Genomic DNA, 26695 nt, shown 5'->3' on the forward strand with positions numbered 1-26695 from the left:
CTATCCCAACGAAGACTCTAATGCGAGTTATTGAATCACAGAGCAATCTTAGAGGGTAGTTAAGAAAAACAAAATCATCCATAAACATTACAAGACTAGTTTTGACTTCATCCAATCGACAGATTTGTGGAAAAGACTAGACAGGATATTTCAAACATTTATGATTCAATGTTAAACAGTGAAAGAGCGTCTCACCTAGGGGAACTGAGGTCGTCCTTATTTTCCTGCCGTTTCGACATCTGTTGCCGTCTCCTGCCTTCCTGGGCCGCCTTCATCGGGTCATAGGAAGAACGCTTCTTCCAGTTGGAGAATTCCACCTCCTTTGTGGCTAACGCCGATGAAGACCTGTGCTGGCTTGGTTTCTTTTGACCTAAAGATCCAATAATTGAAGCTTACTAAGTTTCCCTTTTGAGAATCTCATAAAACATTGAAGTAGAGTTTGTTTTAGTAAACAAAAATTCGTGACTATTCACACAGTTTCATTTTCAATTTAAAATTAAACCCAAACCCTGGATGATTTAAATAATTTGTTTACTACCAAGTTTCAGAACTGCATTAATCCAATGCAAGCTTATCTGCATTACAATCTTTATTACGTACTTATAAGTTTAACTTCGCACGATTGACCCAAAAATGAAACATTCCTAATACAATGAATGTAATGATGACTAATCTCTTTCTAAATGAAAACGCCGTGAGAAGCCGTCTTGGTCTGAAGGATAAGACGTCTGGTATACTTTTATTTCCCCCTACCAAATCACTGGCAACCTAAAGGCACTATTACTCCAACTACTCTCACAGCTCACGGACTCAACTTGAAAAAAATTGCTAACACTAGCCCTAGCAAGAGCAGTGCTTCACAGAAGCTACTAGCGCATCGGAATCGCGACCCACTGAGGAGATCCGACGAGTAAGTGGCTTGTGTCTATGGGTTAGTTTGCACGTCGAACTCGTATTGAGCGAAGCAATTACACCGGTCTTCGAATCTAGCAGGCAGGTACCAATATACTCTAATGAAATACGTACTTAACTGACGTTCACGAAATACTTCCACGACAAAGAAATACTATCATGTAATAAAATCAACGACACAAAAATTATTATTGGCTTAATCACGATACAACTGAGATGTATACCTCATTTTTTAAGGAAGGTCGCGGCATTTTAATTGTCATGGCTACCTTTTTCCTGGGTCTTCAATTGCACCTCTCTCGTTGAAGATCTGGACTTTGTCAGCCGACTGATCATGGCCTGCCGCGTCGGCTCCGATATCCTCCTGCTCTGGTGTCCAATTGGTTTGTTTCTCTCGTCCCTCAAAGGTTCGGACCTTGGGACGCTCCCCCTCTCTTTAGTCGTGACTCTAACCGAATTCCTCACCAGGCCATGTCCGAATTTCCGCTGCATTTCTGGCGTGTTCGGACATTTTGGCGAATTGGCTGGCACCGCTGACTTCAACTCGGCCGAGTCTAACCTGCCTCGGAGCATTTTGTATTTGTAATCTTTGCATTTACCGAGAGAAACATTGTCTGAATCATCGGAGCAATTGCACTCCTCAGACTGACCGCTGGGTCTTCTATAGTTATGTCTCGTGTCGATATAATTGTTATTCTTATTGACGGTGTTAAAAGAGCTCGAACGTCGGATCGTAGACGTTATGTCGGGCCTAACTTTGGCGTTTCCCTGACAACGTATTTGATCGATCCTCTGAGAGTTTTCTTCCGGTACGTTGATCCTTAATGTATTCTTCAGTCTTATTTGACTCGCGTTGTCCAAGTTCCTCTCGCTGTGTCTTACGTCCGCGGATTTGTGTCTTGCGTGTTTTCTGTGGGGCGAGAGTATAGCCTCAACGTCGTAGCGATTTGACAGCGTCTTGTCATCGGAACTGGTGCTCAGAAGACCGCCCCTATCGGAAGACGGACTATTCATGTTGCTGTCGTATTTCTTTCGATCCGTCTCCAGTGACCGGGAAGCGTTATTGAGAAGAATTTGCGTGGTTTCGGGGATCTTCGTTGACCCAGTGATCACGTAATGTCCGGGGCTTCGGAGGGGACTGCTGTCTCCTGAGTTATCCTTCTTCCGGAGACGGTAGTTGAGCGAGTTGGAGCGGCTAAGCTGCGAGATCGGAAGTCGGGATATGGCTGTCTTCTCGCTGATCATACTGGTGGTGAGTTGCGACGGTATACTGGAAAAGTTGCTCGTCCTAGATGACTGTAGTTTAGCTTGAAGATTCGATATTGCGTTTTGCGTTTTGAGCAAATAAGACTCCGTTTCTTGGGTGGGTATGAGATCCTGAAACAAGGAAAATTGCCAATGAGTATATTGATCATAAAGGTTAAGGTTTTCAATGATCCAAAAAAAAACTCTAAGACATACATGACGACTTTCAACTCTGTCAATGTTAATACTATCCGTCAATAATATTGTTTTACTGCGTTCGGACATCGCTTATCCGATCGATTTGAAATTTAGTGCCAAATTGTTCTCATTAATTTACCTAACACAGCGCAACTTAGCCGGGAGAATACAATAGTAAAAATATATATTCAAAAACCTTAAAAAAGGCACATTTAAATAGCAAACCTAAATTAAGAAGGCTCAAGGACCGATGAGGATACAATAATTTTATAACTTCACTCTAATATCCTGACCAGTGACAACAGGATAACAAAAATAATGGATTAAATTAATTGTCAGTTCGGTTTAAGCTACTTATTTTATCACTTGAACATCGCATAAGACATCTTGTCATCTGTTTTTGTCCTTCCATTGCTTCGCTGGTCTTAAGCTATGCTGTAATGTGTGTTAATCAACATTTTGGCAGAGGTGTCATTCGGTGGTTCTCAAACTTAGAGCGTCTTAATAATAATCATAATTTGTTTTTTTTTTCTATTGTTATTCTACATCGCCTTTTAAATCTCACGGAAATTGGAAATATGGGGGTGTATACAAATACGTAAAACGTCACGAATGGCAAGTTTATGTACCGTGTCACCCTTCACCCATTTATGCAGCCAAAACGAAGCAAATTGAAACATAAAAACGAGAAGGTAGGCCATTGTGTTGGCCATATGGCTTCATTCCCATAGAAGGCAAAAAAACTGGTTCAGAATGTATCGTGTGATCGCGACTTGATTGATAATTGCTGAATGGATCGCTTTTCAGTACTCACACACTCCAAATCTATACTAATATATAAATCTACAGTGGTTTTTACGGATGTTCCGTTATAACTACTGAACCATGCATCCGATTGACTTGAAACTTGGTATCCATGTAGAAAGTACATGTACTTAATGTATAGGCTAATATTTATATTAGTGTTGGACTCACTAATAATAGTGACAATAAATAATAATGTTAATTTTAAATGCGCAGCGAAGCCGGCGTGTTCGGCTAGTTATTTAATAAAGCTACATCGCATAATTGTAATTATTTGTGGCGGGTAGCCATCATACAACGGAACGCATTTGACAGATGCCTGAATCTCGCTTACGACATTGTCAAGATAAGCTACAAGTTCCAAACAACAACATTCGAACCGTCGGTCTACCGAGCAAAATATCACCAGCACAGTCGAAGATCTTCCCTTGGTTGTTAAACTTCTCAAATATTTAATCTTATCTTACAGTAGAAAAATCACTTAAAGTATAATTAAATGTAGACAAATGCTTTTGTTTTCCCTACCTATTCGCTGGTAGCCTAGGGGACTATTCCATTTACGCTCTAACGGTTAGGTGAGCTCACGGGCTCAATGTGCGAGAATTAGCAGACACTTGTAAAGGAAGTCTGTAACATGCGGTCCATGCCACCCATGATCGAACACTGTGGAGGAACGTCACATATGGTCGCGATCCTCAGCAGTGAGGGAAGGATGAAGACGAGAGCCCTAAGCAAGAGCAGTGCTTCGCAAGACAAACGCGTTTACCGTTGTATTAAAACAAAATAAAATCAGGGAATCGAATTTGAAATATCTAGAAAGTTCGCTCCAAAATTCTCTGCAAGCGGCCATAACCAAAATATAATAGTTTGCATTCTTACACGGAAACTTTCACTTTTGAAAACATTCTTTCGTATAGAACAACTTTATGGTAATTTTATTAATTACACACCGTGCCTTAATCGCTCTACGTACAATTACAAGTATCGTTAGCCGACTTGATAGTACAATTATAAAGTATTTCAATTTTTATAAATCGCATATTAAATCGAAGCCACATACATATGTCTACACTTCATTCAAATGTGTGTATTTTGTTTGTTTGTAGCAAGCGTGTGCGAGAATTACAAATATTTTTATCAAAGGTGACCCGGGGAATTTCATCTCTGGGGTACATTTGGGGTAAAATACGTAAAAAAAATAATTAAGAGCGTCGTTGAGTTAGAAAAGATTGAGAGCATCTGGTCTAACTTATGCTGATTAGGCTAATATATATACAATTGATGAGATAGAAAAGTCGCGATAATGTCCCACATAAATTTACAGCTTTAACAATATGTTATTCTGATTTGACAATACTAAGGCTAATAATCCCTTTTAATCCTGTTAGGGTCGTGAGCAGAATGACGGCCGGTTGTGAAACTGTGAGCCAAATCACCATGCACGTAACAACCCTAAGTAGTTTACTAGGTAACCTTTAGTAGGTCATGAACTTCAACGTCAGTTATTTAAACTAATTTATGTTTTTGCTTAACATAGTTCTATTCTGTAGCAGGTTGGCCCTGTCCCTGGAATACCAGGTCGATGGTGGTGTCAGCTATTGCTGACCACTCACCATCAGGTGGGCCATATGCTCGTCTGCCTACAAGGGCAATAAAAAATAAAAATAAAACAGTGAAGCGTGTTTAGTTTAGTCTGTATCAAGTCGTTGGACAATAAACAGGTTGCAAACTGTCGTATCTTTGATCATGATCATCCTACATAATATACACGCTCTATATATGTATAAGCACAGACTAAATACATAGTTTTTAGGTTACTGAAACTATAGACTCATGAGCCCGTACCCACTGTGCAATATTTAACCGACTTCAAAAAAAATGTAGTTCTCAATTCGATTAGTGTTTTTATGTGTTTCTAAGTAAATCAATTTGCGTGCCCTTTTTTTAATTTCATAGCTAGTGCTCCTCATGCTCTTCTCATTTAAATTGTATCAAGATCGGACCAGTAATTTTCTAGTTTTCCTTAATAAGGCATACTAACTAGCTTAGTCGACATAGACATTGATGATGTTGCGATTTTATTGAAGTTGAATTTTGTTATATAGTCACGAAGCGCGCACACGTTCATCCACCATATATCTTTTAGCTCGGGGCCTTTAGGAACATGCGGGTCTTTGGCCTGTTTCTGCGGGCTTCAGCGACGCCTTACGACCTGCGAGTTCTGGCCAAACTAACGAGAAAATAAAGAAACGTACAACACTTTCGATAACGTCCAAACCCTAGTGTTAAAATCGCGAATAACCACCGGGCGAGGCAAACGAAGACCGGTTCGAACGCATCGTCAGGACGCGAAATGCGATATCTTGACATGACGAATCCGCGATCGGCTGCATCTCGGTCTGAGTCACGGCCCGCGTGACTCATCAGAGCTTGAGTCGTGGCTATTTTCGGTAATGCAACCTTGTCCCGTTCAAGTTATGTCATTTCACTTACGTGCACTTGAAGTAACTCGACGGATGAGCCAGTGATTCGAGTTGATAGTAAAGGCTTTTCGGGTGGCTACTGGTTTTTGAACGAAACCAACTTACAGACGATTACGTTAAATACTTAAGGAAGACCAATAGGCACTAAATCTAATATTTTTTTTGGGAAACCAACCTTATTGAACTTCCAATGAGTATTTTAAAAATAGGTAACCAAAAACTAAGCATGTTTCCTGTGTAAACTATTACATATTATGCAAATTATATAATATTATACAATATATAAAATATTATACAATTCCCGAGCGCTATGACTTGTCCTTCTTCAAACGAGGCTTGTGGAGAGTACTCAACGGTAGACAGTAGCTCAGCTCTGCCCCTGGCATTGCTGAAGTCCATGGACGACTGTAACCTTTCACTTTGAGGTGGACCGTAAGCTCGTCTGTCTGCTCGGGCAATAAAAAAAATAACACAATTTTTCCGCATATCTATTTGCTGGTAGCCTAAGAGGCTATTCAAGCTACTCATGGATTGGTGAGCGCACGAGCTCAACCTGAGACAACTTTCTCAACACTGGCCCTAGAAAGAGCAGTGCTTCGCTGAATCCACCACCGGACCGAATTCACGGAACGACACAAAAGGTATTGTATTAATCCACACGTGTGCCAATGCCAAGAAAAAATCAATCGATTCCCATTATATGACAATGAATTTTTCTTCAATTTAAAACTACTTTTAAGTTTATTCCCGGGTATTTTATTGTCATTGCATCGTTTTCGATGTTTCGAAAAGTTGAGTTTTTTTTTCGAACGGAAAAATCCTCCTTAGTTAATTTCCCTCCAAAACTCTTGTCCTTATGATGGTTGCTTCAAAGAAATCTCTCTTAGCGATAAGACCGTCCATTTTACTATTTGTATTTAATGTTTTGCATTTTATTTTTATATTAGTGCACGATAAAGAAAGTCCTACTAGTATTTTATTCTATATTCTGTGTTCTCAATCAACAAAGACAAGTGCAAACCGCGATAGGATGTGACGTCATCGACAGGTGCGCGTGCGACGAACCCCACATGTCTGATGTCACAGTAACCCAATAGAAACCCTAGAAATAAATCGTTAAAAACACAGAAAAACATTCAAAACAATATAATGACGATAGAAACGCGAGATAAAATCGTAAAAGGCTTTAATAATGGTGTTTATGAGTGGCGAGAACCGAAAGAAAATACTGACGATATCAAGCTTCGATATCTATGTATAACGTTTTTTTTTGAGAGATTATTGGAGGCCCGGAGGCCTTTCCAGTTTTACCAGGGCAGATGGGCGAGCAATGGCTCAGTCAGGAGGGTTTGTTTTTTCCTACCTATGCTGATAGCCTTGAGAGGCTATATCAGCTTCACCCTAACGTGTAGGTGAGCTCACGGGGCTCAAACCGGGGTGTTGCTAACACTGGCCCTAGCAAAGCAGTGCTTCGCATAATCTACCACCGCATCGGAAACAGGACCCACTGAGAAGATCCGGCGAGAAACTCAGTGGGCTGTGTCTGTGGGTTAATTCGCTCGTCGAGCCCTTCGTCGCAAGCGACGGGTTCGACGAGAACGGTGACCGGTGCCTGTGGTATCTAAAAGCACCTTTAGATATCATACACCATCTCCGCATACGCATCATACAGGGCGCCATATTTGTAAACACTACTCCAAATCGAACGACCACCTAAACTATGAAACACACGAAACAAGTCGAAAATAATGTAATGAAAATTACAAAAAAAAAACCCGCTAAATTTGGCCGTTAATTTAATTTTAATTGTTTACTCTTAATTGGTCATGAATTGAATTGCGTCTACGTGTAAAATCAAGCACACGTGCACAAGTGAAGTTGCCTTCCAAATTTAGGTCACTGTTGGCCTTGGATAAACCATTTGTCATACATACACTATATTATTATGATTTATTTTTTTTGTTGTAATTGAAGTTATACTTCTTTAGGCGCGTTATGAAAAATTTATGAGAGTGAAATCTTTACGATGCACGCGCACCGTGACACAAAATTAACAGAATGAAGTTGCCCACTAAATCGCTCATTACAATACGAGCGACGTAACTTGGCGAGTCTGAATATAGCCGCAGGTGAACTTTCCGAACCGTACCGAGAATTACCGAATTTATACGATGTCAAGAAAAGGGATGTCCAATATGCATGTTTGAGGATGTTGTTTAATCGATTTTTTCTCAAATTGATTAAAATTTTAATAAAAAAAAACAAATAAATTTAATAAAAATAAAGTATATATTCTTACGCGCGTACATATGTACACGCACCCTTTTTTTATTTATTGCCCTTGTAAGTAGACGAGCATACGGCCCACCTGGGATGGTACGTGTCATTTCGCAATACCTAATTTTTTGTATTAATTGCTACGTGGTTACCAAAGAAATCAATAATGCAAAAAAAAAGATAAGGCTCACCGGTGAGCACCGTGGCCAGAATGTTTTTTTTGTTTTTTTTTATTGCTTAGTTAGGTGAACGAGCTAACAGCCCACCTGGTGTTACGACATAAATACGTTATATAAAAAAAACTTGGCGATTAAAATTGCCAGTCCTATCGAGTTTATAAAATTATTATTCTAATTTATTCTTCTATTATTCTATTATTAGGTGGTTACTGGAGTCTATAGACATCTACAACGTAAGTGCGCCACCCACCTTGAGATATAAGTTCTTAGGTCTCAGTTTTTACAGTATCACGGCTGTCCCGCCCTTCAAGCCGAAACGCATTACTTCACGGCAGAAATAGGCGGGGCGGTGGTACCTACCCGTGCGGACTCACAATAGGTCCTACCACCAGTAATACTCGATTTTTCATGTGACGTTACAACGCGTTAAGCCGAAACGCAGCGCCCCTAGCGACAAACGTAGGCAAACTGCATACAAATTTGAGTTAACTTTTACGCTATCGAGAACGTTAAAAAAAGTCGAACTAAACACACAGGATTCGTTCGCCGTGACCAACGAACCGAAACTGTTTACCATAACCATTGTTCTAATATGTAGTGTCAATGTAAATTTTATTTTTAGGCAATTACAATGCAACGTGACTTCCGGTATAGGTATGCTACAACTTTATCAATAAAAATAACACGTTTGAAGTATCTCGGTTGACTTACGAGTGTCTCTTGACCGCGATCGGCGGAAACGTTCTTTATTTAAACTACAAGGCCTATTGAAATGGGTTAATATGACTACAAATATAATCTACACTTAATATATAAATCTACAGTGGTTTTTATGGATGTTCCGTTATACTGAACCATGCATCCGATTGACTTGAAACTTGGTATCCGTGTAGAAAAACATGTACTTAATGGATAGGATAATATGATAATATTATATGAGTGTTGGACTCCCTAATAATGATGACAATAAATAATAATGTTAATTTTAAATGCCCAGCGAAGCAGGCGATTACGGCTAGTTATTGTATATATTTGTATACTAGCGACCCGCCCTCGCTTCGCTACGGAAACATTAAAACACACATGAAACCAAAAAAAATAAATAAATAAAAATTAAAAAAAAGTAGCCTATGTTCATCAGGGACAATGTCGGCTTCTAATGAAAAAAGAATTTTTCAAATCGGTCCAGTAGTTTCGGAGCCTATTCGAAACAAACAAACAAACAAATCTTTCCTCTTTATAATATTAGTATAGAAGTATAGATAGCAGTAGTAATATCGACATAATTACTTCAGTGCGCCGCGTAGAGCACCGGTGACCTACACAGCAGTCAAAGGGTTAAATAATGAAAATACAAGTTGATCTCACAATCAATCTAGTATAGTTATTCGATAAAATTACAATAACACTAGTGTCTAACTCGTGTCTAGAGCTATTCAGCCAATACGATCCTAGGAAGTTGGATTACAAACCTTATTCTTTTACTCTTTTTAAATCAAATCCGCTTCTCTTTTTTCAGTATGGCAATCGACTTCATGCGATACGATTGTTGCCAGTGTCGAAATTGATAAAAAAATATTCAACTGGTGGTAGGACCTCTAGTGTGTCCGCGCGGGTAGGTACCACCACCCTGCCTATTTCTGCCGTGAAGCAGTAATGCGTTTCGGTTTGCAGGGTGGGGCAGCCGTTGTAACTATACTTGAGAACTTAGAACTTATATCTCAAGGTAGGTGGCGCATTTACGTCGTAGATGTCTATAGGTTCCAGTAACCACTTAATAGCAGGTGGGCTGTAAGCTCGTCCACCCATTTAAGCAATAAAAAGAAACTAGTGTCTAGCTCGTGTCTAGAGCTATTAAGCCAATACGAACCTAGAAAGTTGGATTACAAACCTTATTCTTCTACTCTTTATAAATCAAATCCACTTCTCTTTTTTCGGTATGGCCAATCGACTTCATGCAATACGATTGTTGCCAGTGCCGAAATTGATAAAAATATTCAATTAACAATGACGAAATAAACATATAATCTGTTTAATGAAAAATGTTACGGATCAGATTTAGGTGAAGTTAATTTAATTGAGATTGTAATCGATTGGGATAAACTTGTACAAAACGAGATGTTGTAATATCAAATCGCTTCAAAGATAGTTTTGTAACAAGACAGGATACCAGCACGCCGACAAAGCGAGTCTCCATCTTGACACCATTGTTCTTGTCTGTCATTGTCGCCAATGAAAGTGTGACGACGTTTCCGGTGGCTGGCGTACAATTTTAAATCAAATTTAATGGTCACTCAATTGACTAGTGTCTTGATCGGTGATTAGCGGTAATGTTCTTTATTTAAGCTTTCGATTCGATTGTTTTTAGTTTAAGCACGGCAGTATTTACACCAACTTTGTTTTTCTAGCAAGTTCCATTGAGCACAGACTAGTATTTTTTTTTCTCATTTTGTCAGAATGTCAATTGACTTCATGCGATGCCACTGTTGCCAGTATCGAGTTTATATAATTATTATTCTAATAAGTGAGTCGACTAGTATCAAAGCCGGCAATGTGACTTTTGGACAATTATTGGTAAATCAGAAAAACGAATTATTGACTTTGTATTCCATTGGCAACCACAAAACTCTTCTGAACGACATCTTAGATAAATAACAGGTTAAGTATTAACCTTTATTTAATGCAGGTTTTGAACCGTATTCTTTGAAGGAGACGATTATATTCAAATCAATCTGTATTGACATATCAATAACATTTTCTTGTTCAAATGCACAGATTGCCACCTTTGATAATAGACGACTCAAGTACGACATAAATACGTTATATAAAAAGCCGATTAAAATGAGATGATATGAAATAACACCCCAGAAATAATAGAAATTAGTTGTAACTTCAGTGGACTTTTTGGAAGAATCCGAGAAGCCACGTGCAGCGGCCATGTTTGATTTTTCCAAAATCATGCACGCGTGTTAAACCGTTAATAAACCAACGTTATTACACGTTTAAAGCTCAAGAAACACTAAATTAACAGAACCATTCACACGACCTCGTTCAAGGCGTTCCCGCGAAAAATCCTAAATTCGCTTCAAATTTTTTAACGTTTTTTTTAAATTTAATTCGACAAAGGAATTCGAACCCATCCTGCCAAAAACTAAAAACTTTCCTGGCAAAAGATTACGCCTATGAATGTGATTTCGTACTGTCAGTGTCTGTCCCAAATCCCATTGAGGTCAAGTATGGCTTCCTTCCTACCTTAATGAGTGGGTACGCTTTCAATTGTCGTGACAAGGTGAGCAAATCAGATACGTCTGCTATCAGATACGCTGATTTGCACACAGCACTTACAGAGTAGTACATAGCTCATAAACTAAACTTAAAGAAGTTCAAAAAGCCGGGAGGGAGGATACTCCTTTATGTTATTAAATGGTAGCCTGATGTAAAGTGGTTACCGGAGCTCATGGACATCTACAAAGCAAAGGCCTCTTGACCTTTGAGATATCAGTTCTAAGGTCTCAGTAAAGTTACACCGGCTGCCCCACCCTTCAAACCGAAACGCATTACTGCTTTACGGCAGAAATAGGCAGGGTGGTGGTGCCTACCCATGCGGACTCACAAGACGTCCTACCACAAGTAATGATCACCAGTGGCCCGGGGGCCTATCCAGTTTCACCATGACCGTTAACCATTATTAATTTGTTTACAAGTTTAAATGTTTCCGTCACATTCACCGTCCTAATACAGTTAGTTGCAAACGCAATTACTTAAACAATTGAGGGCACGTAATTGCCTAATTAATAATATAATTATTTATAGGAGAATGACACTAGTGTTCCACACAGCTACGAGGCGTGGTCGGACGACCTCGGTCCTGCAAATTAGGATAATTAAATTTCGCACTAATTACATGGGGGACCGGGGGTTGGGGGGGTCGTTGAAGGGGGCATTATCGCCACACTCAGCATGCGGGTTGTCGATCGATGTATCCTTTTACAGGACCCGAAGAACGCTGCTACCCATTCTCTAGAGGAAGCCTTAGTCGCCTTTTACGACACGCAGATAGAGAGTATACTTTTTCATGGCGAACACCCCACAGCCAAGATTGCAAGCCCACTGTGTTTCTCGCCGGATCTTCTCAGTGGGTCGCGTTTCCGATCCGGTGGTAGATTCTGCGAAGCACGACTCCTGCTAGGGCCAGTGTTAGCAACACTCGCGGTTTGAGCACCGAGAACTCACCTACATGTTAGGGCGAAGCTGAAATAGCCTCTCAAGGCTATCAGCATAGGTAGAAAAAAAGACCTTTTTTAAAAAACCTGAAATCTGATAAAACTGTCAAAGAATTTAGGCCAAAAACATTATATCGAAAGAATAAAATCAAACGAAATCATATTGCAAATAAATCTGTTTTTTGTAGTTCGCATTCGTAAATTCGAACCATAAAACATTACATATGTGGCAAGAAAAAATAAAATAAAATAAACAATTTCCTCAATGTAGTTTCTTTAATCTGTTGTCATCGTAAACAATTAGAAAATAAATCACGAAATGTATGTATGTATGTATACCATTTATGTAACAAATCGTTCATATTTCAATTGTTGTTAAGTCGTATATTGGCTCACGCCAGCCACAGCCGGTAACGCAATGTCTGCTTTCTGTCTGTTAATTTGGGCTGCATAGTTTTATAACGCTTTTGCCTCAAAAAAAAAAAAACTAAGATTCGCTCATCTCTTGTTTACTTAACGCGGTATGGCGAGTATGACTCATATACTCATTTGAAGAAAATACCTTTACGTATAAAACATCCGCGATGATGTAGTAACAACACAAAATCTCTGTTTACTTTATCAAGACATTTCGCTTAATACGCGCCATTTATCTTTGTAATTAAAGGTCCGTTTTATTTGGTATAAGCATCAACAGTTCGATGTTTTTAATTGAAATTCAATTAAATCTACTAAAGTTTTATTTTTGTTATTATTAGTTTTTCCAAATTTTAATCTTTAAATGGCTCGCCCGTAAAAATGCTAACATGTGGTGTTGTAAAAACACCATTAAACGACTTAATTAAAACAATAAAAAATATTCGCATTTAATTTTAAAAAAATAGACGAAACAAGATTTCAAAATAAGTAGGTAACTAAAACGCTTTCCAATAAATAAAATAAAAAAATTGGCTAAATGTCAAATGTCGAATTCCATTTTCAAATGAACAGCTAACTCGGACCGCGCCTTAGACCGTTTCATCGTTATTATGGAAATTTATACTTATCTACAGAGATTTATGGTTTATTATTGACCGTATATACTTCTATTTCAACAGTGGCACTCCTTCCTCAAAATCTTTATAATATATACAATATAAATATATTCAGCATATTATTTCAATTTTGTTTAACAATTTTAGCGCGAACCTTCGATCCATCGACTATAAATTAATACGCATAAAGTTTGGAGCGTCGGAGTATCAACAATTTGCATAGTTCGATTATAGGCATTAGGTATCGACCTGTACGGACGCATGTAAGTTCGTCGAACTCGAAAAAGAGTTCTTTTTTTTTAAGGAATTTTATGACCTGGTAACTAAGACCTTTAGGTCAAGTCTTATTTTAATTTTTAATCTTATTTTTATGAAAAATGATAATACGGAGTGAAATGAAATGAAGATGATTAATTTGAGACATTAATCAACTAGGATGAAATTACTGGAAATATAATCTCAGTAAAATGGTGGTCATTTACTGGGATTTTTTCAGTTGACTTTTTTGGAGTATCCCGAGAAGTTACGTCCAGCGGCTTTGTTTCATTTTTCCACATTTGTGCACTTTCACAAATGTTAAACAGTTAATAAATCACCGTTATTACACATTTGAACCTGAAGAAACACTAAAGAGTTCAACGTGCAACCTAACCTAAGCATCAGCCCGCTGAGTTTCTCGCCGGATCTTCTCAGCGGGTCGTGATTCCGATGCGGTAGTACATTCATTCGCGAAGCAGTTGCTCTTGAGTTGTTAGGTCTCCCTCGGAGGCGCTCAGGTCGCTGTTAGCAAATCTCATCCCTCCTGGCTGAGCCTTTGCTCGCCCACCTGTCCAGGTGAAACTGGAAAGGCCTCCGGGCCAACAGTAATAATACATCAATCATAAATAAAATACATACGCGTAACGCTTTTAATAAGTTAAATGACATTTCTAAATAAGCATTTTAAATGATTTTGCTGTGAATTTAGCTACGTTTTTTTTTTTATTAATATTTTTGGCCAAGGTAATTTTTCATAAATCCTTTAAGTAACTTCTGCAAGATATTATGATGTCAAAATAAGCTCAGCACGAAAATAATGCAATTAATACCTTCGCATTTTGTAGTTTTAAAATGTTCGCTGTCATTTTGGTTAGTTACGAATGCGGAGCGTAAAAGGGTAACCAATCGAGCGATTGTATGATTGAAGTCATTTCAAGGTTTCTATTTCTTAGGTGAACATTTTTTGGCCATTAAGACACCGATCGTTTTTTTTTTATTGCTTAGACGGGTGGACGAGCTCATAGCCCACCTGGTGTTAAGTGGTTACTGGAGCCCAGACATCTACAACGTAAATGCGCCACCCACCTTGAGATATAAGTTCTAAGATCTCAGTATAGTTACAACGGCTGCCCTACCCTTCAGACCGAAACGCATTACTGCTTCACGGCAAAAATAGGCAGGGCGGTGGTACCTACCCGCGCGGACTCACAAAAGGTCCTACCACCAGTAAAAATACATAAATAAATACTAGCTCTATATATGTATATAATATATAAATACTAGCTAACCCGGCAAACGTTGTTTTGCCATATATAAGATTTCTAGGGGATTTTTAGTGTAGCAAAAAAAAACTAACTTATTGTCAGTGTGTAAGGATGGTAAATGAGTGAAAGAGGCACATAATGCCTCATTTTAACAAACAAAAAAATTGTCCAAAAAATAAATAATAAATGTCTTGAATTATTTGTGGAAGTCCAAAGAAGGTTTAAAAGGTTTAAATATGAAAATGCTCGGAATTAAATAAAAATAACAATTTTGTTTTTCCTTTGATGTGTCCCCCGTCTGACGGATTCCTTTTGTTTATTTTAAGTTTATTTTATACAAAAGCTTAGGTCTTTTATTTATCGATTGAGGCACTACGAAGTCTACGTTTTAATTTAACAAATTTCTAGAAAATCCCACGTAAAAACGATCATAGGCGCTCACGGAGACTACCTTTAAGTCTCGCAATATTAATGGCACAGTTGAAGGTTATATAAAGATTAACTGGCGAATGAGCGAATCTAATAATATCAGAACTGAACATATCTGTATAGTTGGAAGAGATCCAGACGATATTGTATTTTAGATCTAATGGTAACGTGTTTTCTTAATCGCCATCAAAGGCAATCATACTCACTGGCCATCCAATTAAAATTCGTTACGCTGATGGCGGTGTCTACGACACAAGCCACCAGCGGTTAGGGCTCCAGAGTGAAAAACCTCCTCACAATGGGCACAGTATCGAGGATAACTGCTTTCTGTAATACGCCCCTAACCCAGCTGGATAACGAAAGTTTCTTGAGATGTTGATCGAAACTTTTCACTATCAAACCGTTTACCGACACAACTATTGGAACAATGATGGTTGAATCAACACGCCACATAGCATAGCGGTTGTCTCGTGGGTCAGATCTAAATATTTTATTTATTATCTATATATTAATACGTGAAGGAAAAACTTTGTATCCCTTTTTACGAAAATTGCGCGGACGGAGGAGTATGGAATTTCCCTCTCTTATAGATTATATAGAGAAGGAGTGCAGAATGTTAATATTTTTTTTAAATTATGCCTAAAAAATACATTTAATCAATAAAAAGACATTACACACACTACGATGTATTTTACGCACACACGCATGCATACTATTTATTGATTGTCAAACTTTTGTTCTTGACGTCTGTGGTCAAATTGAGAATAGATTATATATTGTTTGTCTTTATTAATATTTACCTAAAGTATAGTCTTGGCGAAATCTGTGATTATAGAAGTACAATAATTCTTTGACAATAGAATCATAATAGTGTACAAACTTATAATTTCAATTAATTACATTCGAATTTCGACTACCGTGGGACCACTAGTTATTAATTATTAGTTCAAGGTAGAGGGGGAAGAGGTCGACCGAAGAAAACATGGATGTAGTACGTGAATGAGGATATGAGAGAGAGCGGAGTGAGTGTGAGATGACGGCTGATAGAAGAGAATGGAATAGAAAAATTATATGTGCCGACCCCACCTAGTGGGATAAGGTGGAGAAAAAGAAAGAGACCCGGCCCACAAGACTACCGCTATGTAACATGTTACTTTAAGCATCATTGTTCCAAGACCAATTCGTCCTTTTCTGCCTTTACAGGGTTCTCGTCATGAGGAATATCACCATTTATTATTTATAATTCATTTTATCCATGCAATAAAAGATTAGACGGTGCCATCACACGATTTTACGACATCCTCGTGTTTAGTATTCCATTGGTATCTGAGAGACATTCTTTAACAGGGCTGTCTCCCTCCGTCTGTGAATAGTACGTCAAGCACGAAAATCTATCGAATTCATCATCATCATCATTAACCTGCCCTCCTCCCAGTGACCTGGGGTCGGCGCAACATGTTTTCTCTTTCCATACTCTTCTATCATATACCATTACTTCGCTCACTCCCCCCTTACCCATATCGTCTTTCACGCAATCCATTCATTTCTTCTTAGGTCTACCTCTTCCTCTATATCCTTCCATATTCATAGTTGACACTCTCTTACAAACATCATTTTCATTTCGTCTCATCACATGTCCATACCATCCCAAACGCGCACTTCTCAACTTCTCTGTCACAGGTGCCACTTTCAGCCTTCCTCTAACATATATAAAATCTATCGAATTCTTAATATAAATATATCGAGTCCTCGATACGAAAACTGGTGGTAGGACCTCTTGTGAATCCGCACGGGTAGGTACCACCACCCCGCCTATTTCTGCCGTGAAGCAGTGATGCGTTTCGGTTTGAAGGGTGTGGCAACCATTGTAGCTATACTGAGACCTTAGAACTTATGTTACAAGGTGGGTGGCGCATTTGCGTTGTAGATGTCTATGGTACTCCTAGTACTCGATAGCTATCTAGCCTTCGAGATTTACGTTACCGCATGTCAAAACAATTTTCGTGCTCTCGACAAGTTTAGAAGTTTCGAGAACGCGACGACTCAATTGCAAAACGAAAGTAAGCAAAATTCATTCGTGCTGCCGAAATTAGTTCTTTTTACGGACGGTAGGGGTGCTGTTTAGGTAGTTCTTGCGTGGCTGAAGCCGTGCAGCGTCTCGCGCGCCTTTCTCAAGGCGTAGTCTCCCGGCAGGAATTGGAAGAAGAGGAGGACCCCGATCTTCCTCTTCTCCCTCTTCTTTTCTGGAGGCGCAGGAGTCCGACATAACCCGGTCTGTTACCCCGTTCGACCGCGTATCCGTAAATGGATTACCGAGTGTGAAAAAAAAAAAATGAGGTGCTGTTTAAATCCTATACATTTTTTTTCTCGATAGCGATACGAATATTGTATGTATGTATATATGTATGTGTGCATATATTATTATGTATATGTATGTGTATTTCACTGGATTGGTACACCGCGCGTAGTTCGTTTCCAAATGATTCTTGTCCACCTGATGGTGTCCGGAAGAGATCGCTCTTAGCGACCGCCATTATAAGACTGCCAATTGTACTTTTTTGTATTTATTGTATCGCACTGTTTATTTGTTTTTCGGTGTAAAATAAACAATACTCTCTTTCTCTCTCTCTCTCAATATTATTTCGATAGTCATTCGTGCTCGGCGCCCTGATGAGCGAAACGGCATACTACACTCTATGGAAGATGAAATTACAAATCGCCTCCCAAACCTCTAAACAACCCCTTTTTTCTGGGTCTCTTACCAACCCCCCACCCCCCCCCCCCTTTAAGACTTCGTAGTGCCTCAATCGATAAATAAAAGACCTACACTTTTGTATAAAATAAACTTAAAACAAACAAACGGAATCCGACGGACGGGGGACACGTCAAAGGAAAAACAAAATTGTTATTTTTATTTAATTACAAGCATTTTCATATTTATCTACCTTTTAAACCTTCTCTGGACGTTCACAAATAACTCAAGACCAAAATTAGCCAAATCGGCCCAGCCGGTCTCCAGTTTTAGCGAGACTAACGAACAGCAATTCATTTTTATAGATATAGATAATAATAATGCCTCTGGTTCGTCTGGCAACTTTTTCTCAAATTGGGGAATGCAATTTATCTGGCAACCCTACCTCTAATTGATCGACATCCAATAGGCAACATACAAGTGCATTACCCTCAGTTACTCAACATGACGCTCGCAGGATTTTACTTGCTAATGATTTGTTTAAGATGTGCATTATTTATACAAATATCTTCGATTTACTTCGCCTTACTGTTAACTCATAGTATATTGAATGAAACATGAAGTCATGAAATTGAACTCTTAGTTATATAGCTAAGCTATCCCACGCCTCGAATCAAAACTACAAAACTATTTAAAAATTCATGGCTGGAATTAATAGACAAAAATTGTGATGGCACTAAAAAAACATGGCTACTGTCTATAGTTATGGGACATATAAACCAATTCGAGATGGCCGTGGTCGTAACCGTTTCTTCTGACAATTAGCGAGAAATTGAACTTAAATTGACAGACAAAAATGGTGGTGGCAATAAAAAAACATGGCTACTGTCAATAGTTGAGGGACAAACAAACCAATTCAAGATGGCCGTGGTCGTAACCGTTTCTTCTGACAATTAGCGGGATATTTAACTTATTATTATTGTTAGGTGCTAAACATGAATTTTTAAGATCTTTGGTGTTCTTTAATCCTCTACAATTGCGATGGATTTTTACGTAGTGTAATTTTAAAGTAGTGTTGGACGGTTAAATTTTGAGGGGATTGGGTTCTGTAGGTTGTAAGGGGCTATTTAAAATACACTGCTCCATTATAATTATATTGCAGATACTTTGAACACTGTTACACCATTATAAAATTATTATCTTTATGAAACTCTTAGATGTTGCTCTGACCGTGTCTAGATGAGAAGTCTATGACTTTTTCTTACAAGAAGACAATCATTTGTTTTTTAAACATTTAAAATAATTCCAATATTCGAAATCTTATATGTGTCAAGTGTTGCCTGCCATTACGTTTATATTCAAACTACAACAAGTAGTTTAATAAAAAAAAAATCTAGTCAAAATATCTAACCTATTCGTGTATACCCCGGCCATATTTTTTTTACATTGACATCTTTACGGAGCTGTCACGGCTGCCAGTTTTACGAGACACTTCACATGTTTACGACATAATAAGAATTAAATAAACACGTCATAACATGTGGTATTTAATTCAATAATAGCACAAGTTATGTAATAGAGACCAATTTAAATACAGGTAACCCATCTATAACACGGTAGATACGTTCCTACAGAGTCCCGTGTTACGCGAAACCGCGTTATATGAGACTAGAAGCCAGTAAGGACAAAGAGGAAAGTTATTTTTCAGAAATATTTTTTAAGGGATTTTATGACCTGGTAACTAAGACCTTTAGGTCAAGTCTTATTTTAATTTTAATGATACGTAGCTCTTTATATGAAAATGATATTATGAAATGAAATGAAGTTGATTATTGTGAAACATGACATGAAATGAAATGAAAACGAAATGAAATGAAATGAGATGAGATGATATGGGATGAAGTATAATTTCAGTAAAATGGTGGTCATTTACTGAGACTTTTTCAGTGGACTTTTTGGAAGTTCCCGAGAAGTTACGTTCAGTGGCTTTGTTTCATTTTCCCACATTTGTGCACTTTCACAGATACTAAACAGTTAATAAACCACCGTTATTACACATTTAAACCTGCAGAAACACTAATTAGACAAAACAAAACAAATCACACAACTTCACTCCTCGCATTCCCGCTAAAAAGTCCAATTTTTCTGATTGAAATATCTCAACTATGCCATATAATTTCGGTTATTCCCATATGAGGCCGTCAGCGCAAAAGTGACCTAAGCTTACCATAGTTACTTGTCGCTGCCTGGCGTCGTGGCGTCGATGCTTGGCAGCGATGAGTCATGGAAGGCTATGCTCGACTTCTGCGAGTGCACCATCTCGCAGAAGGAGGCGGCGGGGCGAGTGAGGGAAAGCTCTCCTCACTACGCAGAAACCCGCCGCCGCCGAGCAGGGGGTCGGGACCGGGGTCGTATCCGTGACCTGGCCCCCTAAGAGCTAGGGGTCCCACCCGTTTTGTGCCGGAAGGGAACCGACGGCGCAGTGCCATCACTGCGCGGACCGCGACGAGGATGACACAGCGGAACACACGCTGGCGCGTTGCTCTGGATTCGACGAGCAACGCGCCGCCCTCGTCGCGGTCATAGGTGAGGACCTCTCGCTGCCGCGCGTCGTGGCTACGATGCTCGGCAGCGACGCGTCCTGGAAGGCGATGCTCGACTTCTGCGAGTCCACCATCTCGCAGAAGGAGGCGGCGGAGCGAGAGAGGGAGAGCTCTTCCCTTTCCGCACCGATCCGTCGCCGTCGAGCCGGGGGCCGGAGGCGGGAATACGCCCGCACGTCCCGGCCCCTGTAGGTGGCGGCCTCCCCCCGGTGAAGGTCAAGGGGCGACCTGAGGGGGTGAGGCCGCGCGGCGCGCTACCAGCACTCTAGCGCGCTGCCGTGGAGTGAATAGAGCGACCGGTCGACGGTGTATCGCGTCCCGACCCGGCAGGCTGGTTCTGGTCCAGCGGGGTATTCCGGGACACCAGCGGCACCGTCTGGGCGGCCCGACGGGCTGCCGTACCGAGACGGCCGACGTTTCAGAGCCTTCGATACGCCTCGAAGGCTCCGTCGGCTGGGCGTCCTTGGGGTGAGCCGCGCCGTCTGGTTGTAGTGTTGACCGCGGTAGCCCCCCTACCTCATCCGAGTTCTGACCTCGGAGGGGATCGGGCGTCGGGTGTAAGAGTGCAGGGGAGTCGTTTAGTGGGTGGGTCCTAAAATCCTTGGGCCCGCGGTCTGCTCACAACACCATGCAGATCGTTGAGTCTCACATACCCCGCGCGCCCCTTTTGCGCGGGGACCTCGTAGGAGGTTCGGCCCTCTACCCGAAAAAAAAAAAAAAAAAAAAAAAAAAAGTTAGTAAGGAGATAATGAGGTTCGAATTTACTTTTACAATACTTCGTAAGCAAAAAAATACGCGCAAAAATTATGTTTATATATAAAGGCTAGTATGCTCTATGGATGAAACTAGGGATAGGCCGATTTTGCATCAAAATTTATTATTATTATTATATTGTTTTAAATAAATTGCAATACATAAGCACGAATGTTATTTGTGGATTAGGCCACTTTTGTGCTGACGGCCTCATATATTATGTGTTCATAGTGCATAATGTAATTTTCTAAATATTTTTAAACAATAATCTCGTTATCGTGTTGTAGAATTACCGTGTTATAAGAGTATTTTGGGGAACTTTTCTTTCGTGTTAGAGTGGAACCGTGTTGTTGAATTTGTAGAAGTTGTTCGCTATAACAAAATGAGTACTTAATATTGAGGTGAATAAAACAATTGCTTTTCTTATCTCATTTTTAACAAAATGATAGATATGGTCTAGATTTATAGATATAAAAAAAGCGGGGGGTGCACAGTATAAGTAGTTATAAATATTTTATGAACAGATATGAGTAGAAGGGTTATTTTGATAATATCCTGAAAAGCACCCCACGCTTTTGTACAATAAAATCATTTTTTCTTACACTATTTTTAATTCAAATTTATTAAAATTTATTTTCTATTTTTTTAGTTGGATTTTCTATAAAAACGTATTTTTTTAGTTTTTTTTAACTACATATTATTTATTTAACCAAGAACTTTGACAATCTCCTTCTGATTCGCAGGCACGCCGCAAAATTCCGTTGCCTATAGAGACTGTGCTAATAATAACATTGATAATGATGATCATCAGTGTTGATTTCAAACCTGTTTAACTACATATAACAAGAATTGAGGCGAGAACTATTCTATCTTTTTTTTATTGCATACATGGGTGGACGAGTTTACAGCCAAACTGGTATTACAATTGGTTAGCGGAGCCCGTAGACATCTACAATGTAAATGCCGCCGCCCACCTTGAAATATAAGTTCTAAAGTCTCAGTATCGTTAGAACGGCTGCCCCACCCTTCAAACCAAAACGCATTACTGCTTCATGGCCGAAATAAGCAGGCTATCTACGCAATTTAAAAAAAAATCGACTTGTAAACTAAATTTAATTTACTTTTTATGTCGACCTTACTCAGATACTACAGTACCTATTTAAAAACAATCTGCTCTGTGCATTTATGAAGATTGACATCTTACTTACTATAGGCTATGTTTTCAGTCGACACTGGCAACAATAGCATCGCAAGAAGCCCGTTGCCATACTTAAAAAAAAAACAAATAAAAAAGTAGACTTAGAGATTTATAGTATGCAATTTGGTATTTTTAACGTTCATAGTTGGACAAGACGATAACATAATATGATTAATATGCGCTCTTTAAATAATAATAAAAAGTATGTTTGTCATTCAATTCGAGCGTATTAAATAGAATAAAGATTAATAAGTTATGAAACGACCGGAAGTCATCCCTTACGCCGCGTTAGCCGCGTGGCTGGGGGCAACGCTCTTTTAGCCAGTGACTCAACCCATTGTCATTGGTTGTCATAACACCTATTTCTTTTTTGGTATCATTTTCTTGGCTGTATGTATCTTTAACATGAAATCGACATCATATTTCGTAAGATGTTTATTTTTTGTAAGAAAAAATGCGTTATACGTAAGGTAACATTAGCATGTCGGTAACACGAACCTATAAGATCAGGACCCTCTGAAACTGTGATACTTTAAGACAAATATTTTGTTGTATGGAAACTAGCGACATCTTGTAGCACATGCCCCTAAACTGACATATTGTTAAAGTTAAGGCATTTAATTATTGTATAACTAAAAACAGGAAATAAAAAAATAATAAATCATACTATAATATACATACATACATACTATAATAAATCATACAAACAGTCTATTTGTTAAAGACAAATTGATTAAATTTTATCAATATGTGGTTTCTGAAAATTTATAAAATCCTTCATCAAAAATAAAATATAGGATAGATAATATTATGTAACTGCCGTCTACAATAGCAATGAGAAACTAATCGAAGCGAAGCCATCTAGTGGCTGACGCCCGTAAATATATTTGTTGAGTGCTTGAGTTGCTTATCTACATCTAATTTATGTGTATTATCTATGCATAAGATTCCCCTACCAAAAAGTACTCAAAGCGGCTAAAGAAATTATCACATTTTTTTTTTTACAATTTAATTTTTGCAAACAATGTCCATACTGAATACATTCTTTCTTAGTTAAATCTTAATTCGCCTAACCTTTTATATCCATACGAACTAATTTATATTGAATACAGTTTCATTTTATAACCATCCGGGGTTCGGTAATAAAATTCAGTTGTAACACACACAATCCACAAATATTACTAACATATATCAGACAGGTGGCGACAGAGTCGTGTTTCAGGAAACGAATATATAATATCGAAATCGAAATTAAAAACAATAAACACGCAAGCATTTTAAGCTAGTTTGAAATTATTACTTTACAAATATAAATCACAATAATTTAAGGTTATCCTTACGGCGGTAAAAGGCAAGGAGCGCCATCTTGTATAGTGGTAGTAAGTTTAGGAAGTTTATAGAATAGAACAAGTGACAGCATCCTTTTTTTCTTTAACGCTGGGGAATCCATTTACGGATACCCGGTCCGGGGGGTAGCGAACCGGGTTATGTCGGACTCTGACGCCTCCTGAGAGGAAGTGGGGGATGAGGAGGGCCAAGGTCCTCCACCTCCCCGAATTCCTCGCAGGCGTACTAGTAGGTAGGTAGATTGGGTAGGTAGCGGTTTGGATCTGCCGCTGGCATTGCTGTGGTCCATGGGCGACGGTAAACACTCACCAACAGGTGGGCCGTATGCTCTATAAAGGCAATAAAAAAATATATATTCAGAAGTGAGCAGACAATGTATTTTGAATTTTAGTCTTATTGACATGTCAAAACAATTATAATAATATCGTTTTTGTTGTGCTTGCTTCAGTTGCTTTTACAATTTATTAGCAGACCGAAATTTATTGAAGTGATAACTTCTTATGGGAGAGTAAGCTGTTTCGTTACGTAACGCGTTACGGCGCCAATCTGTCTGGCTCTCTTTCTCTCTCGCACACGACAGCGGTACTGAGAACGTGTGTAGCTCCTTTCCCCTTCTCTCTCGCACACGGCAGTGGTAGTGATGACGCATTTCCCTTTCTCTCTCGCACACAGCAATGGTACTAAGACGTATGTAACTCCTAACTATTTATATATCTTTTTCCTATTTATGTTACAATTTTCCTTACATTATCACATTAATATAAGTAAAATTTAATTAATAACTAAGCTTTTCTCAAGTTAAACAACTAAAATATTAAAAAGTACAACTTAGATTAGTTTAAGTTATCACTTCTGTGGGCCATTCGGAGAGACATAACTTTTATTTATCGATGACCACGATGTCATGAGTATTTTTTAATAAAATATACTAGTAAAGTGATAAGAAAAACGCATTAGACACTACAGAGCATTTAGAATCGTGCAATGAGCGATTTCCGTCTTGATATAGCGTTAAACGTGCAAGCAGTCGTCGTGGCCTAAAGGATAAGACGTCCGGTGTATTCGTATCGAGCGATGCACTGGTGTTCGAATCTCGCTGGCGGGTACCAATTTTTCTAATGAAATACGTACTCAACAAATGTTCACGATTGACTTCCACGGTGAAGGAATAACATCGTGCAATAAAAATCAAACCCGCAAAATTATAATTTGCGTAATTACTGGTGGTAGGACCTCTCGTGAGTCCGCACGGGTAGGTACCACCGCCCCGCCTATTTCTGCCGTGAAGCAGTAATGCGTTTCGGTTTGAAGGGTGGGGCAGCCGTTGTGACTATACTGAGACCTTAGAACTATATCTCTAGGTGTGTGGCGCATTTACGTTGTAGATGTCTATGGGCTCCAGTAACCACTTAACACCAGGTGGGCTGTGAGCTCGTCCATAAATCTAAGCAATAAAAAAAAAAAAAAAAAAAAAAAAGCAGATATTAACTTAATAAATAGTCTAGACTCGCGGCCATTTTGAATGCGCCGCAGACAATGCAGCTGTAATATATTATTCGACGAAGTTAAGGCAATAGCTTTTAAGGGCATACAGCCAAATTTATATTTCAATTGTTAATAGCGTAAAAATGTAAATTTTTATTTTTAGTTAGAACTAAGCGCTGTGTTGTTTTTTTTAAAATTACATTTAAGCGACAGTCGAGTTCAATTTCTGTATTAGATCTGAAAACGAATGAACTGTGCAACGGTATTCATTTTCACGAGACAAAAAGCTGGGTATTTTGTTTTATTTATCTCGACGACCAGGCAACGCACAGCCGTCGTTTTTTTTTTATGATTGAAAGATTACTGGTGGCCCGGAGGCCTTTCCAGCTTCACCAGGACAGGTGGGCGAGCAAAGGCTCAGCCAGGAGGGGTGGGATTTGCTAACAACTGCCCGAGCGCCTCCGAAGGAGACCTAACAACTCAAGAGCAATTGCTTCGCGAATGAATCTACTACCGGATCGGAATCGCGACCCACTGAGAAGATCCGGCGAGAAACTCAGCGGGCTGATGCATGGGTTAGGTTGCACGGCGAACTCTTTGTCGAGTTCGACGAGTACGGTTACCGGGGTCCCTAAGCCTGCTCCTAGTGTTAGAGCTGAAGGCGTCTAATGCAAAGGTTATTGGATCTGATGGATCCGTAAGGACGTGTCTAGGGCGTCGACGGTGACTGACTCCTGCATGATCAGGATTCGGGGAGTAGTCAGCGGCGGCTACGATAAGGCGATTATCATGACGACAGCCGTCGCATCGTCGCCCTAAACACGTCATTTCGGATCCTCCCGATCCACATAAATATAGTATAATTTGTATTTGTTATGTGATAAATATGTTTTTTTTTCTCTTTTTTTTTTCGTAGACTAGAGCGGGACAGCGAAACGCGTATGAAAGCAGTCGAGATAAGTGAAACGTATACGCGTTTTAAACGAAACGAAAGTAGAGATGATAACGAGGCTGCAAAGTTAGAACTTATCTATATTTACGAGTTTTATTATGTCACTAGCTGACCCGACAGACTTCTTAGTGCCTCAATCTATAAATAAAAGACAAAAGGAATCCGTCCGACGGGGGACACATCAAAAGGAAAAACAAAATTGTTTCTTTTTATATAATTCCGAGCATTTTCATATGTAAATACCTTTTAAACCTTCTCTGGACTTCCACGAATAATTCAACCAAAAACAACAATTCAACCAAAATTAGCCAAATCGGTCCAGCCGTTCTCGAGTTTTAGCGAGACTAACGAACAGCAA

The 26695-nt window shown here is 39.1% G+C and overlaps 2 protein-coding genes across 3 annotated transcripts in view; one reads left to right on the forward strand and one right to left on the reverse strand.

Moving 5' to 3' along the window:
• The window catches only part of LOC101742143 (WD repeat-containing protein 43), a 70744-nt gene that overhangs the window by 15147 nt on the left and 28902 nt on the right, over positions 1-26695 (forward strand). The window lies entirely within an intron of this gene.
• The window catches only part of LOC101742002 (uncharacterized), a 55980-nt gene that overhangs the window by 13271 nt on the left and 16014 nt on the right, over positions 1-26695 (reverse strand). For both annotated transcript variants that reach the window (XM_012697484.4, XM_012697486.4), the window contains exons 3-4: positions 1182-2289; positions 196-370 (exon numbers count right to left, since the gene is read on the reverse strand). In XM_012697484.4, coding sequence (XP_012552938.1) covers positions 196-370; positions 1182-2289 — 1283 coding nt within the window. The remainder of the gene's footprint in view (positions 1-195; positions 371-1181; positions 2290-26695) is intronic.

Source organism: Bombyx mori, chromosome 24 (genome assembly GCF_030269925.1).
Source record: "Bombyx mori chromosome 24, ASM3026992v2".
NCBI lineage: Eukaryota > Metazoa > Arthropoda > Insecta > Lepidoptera > Bombycidae > Bombyx > Bombyx mori.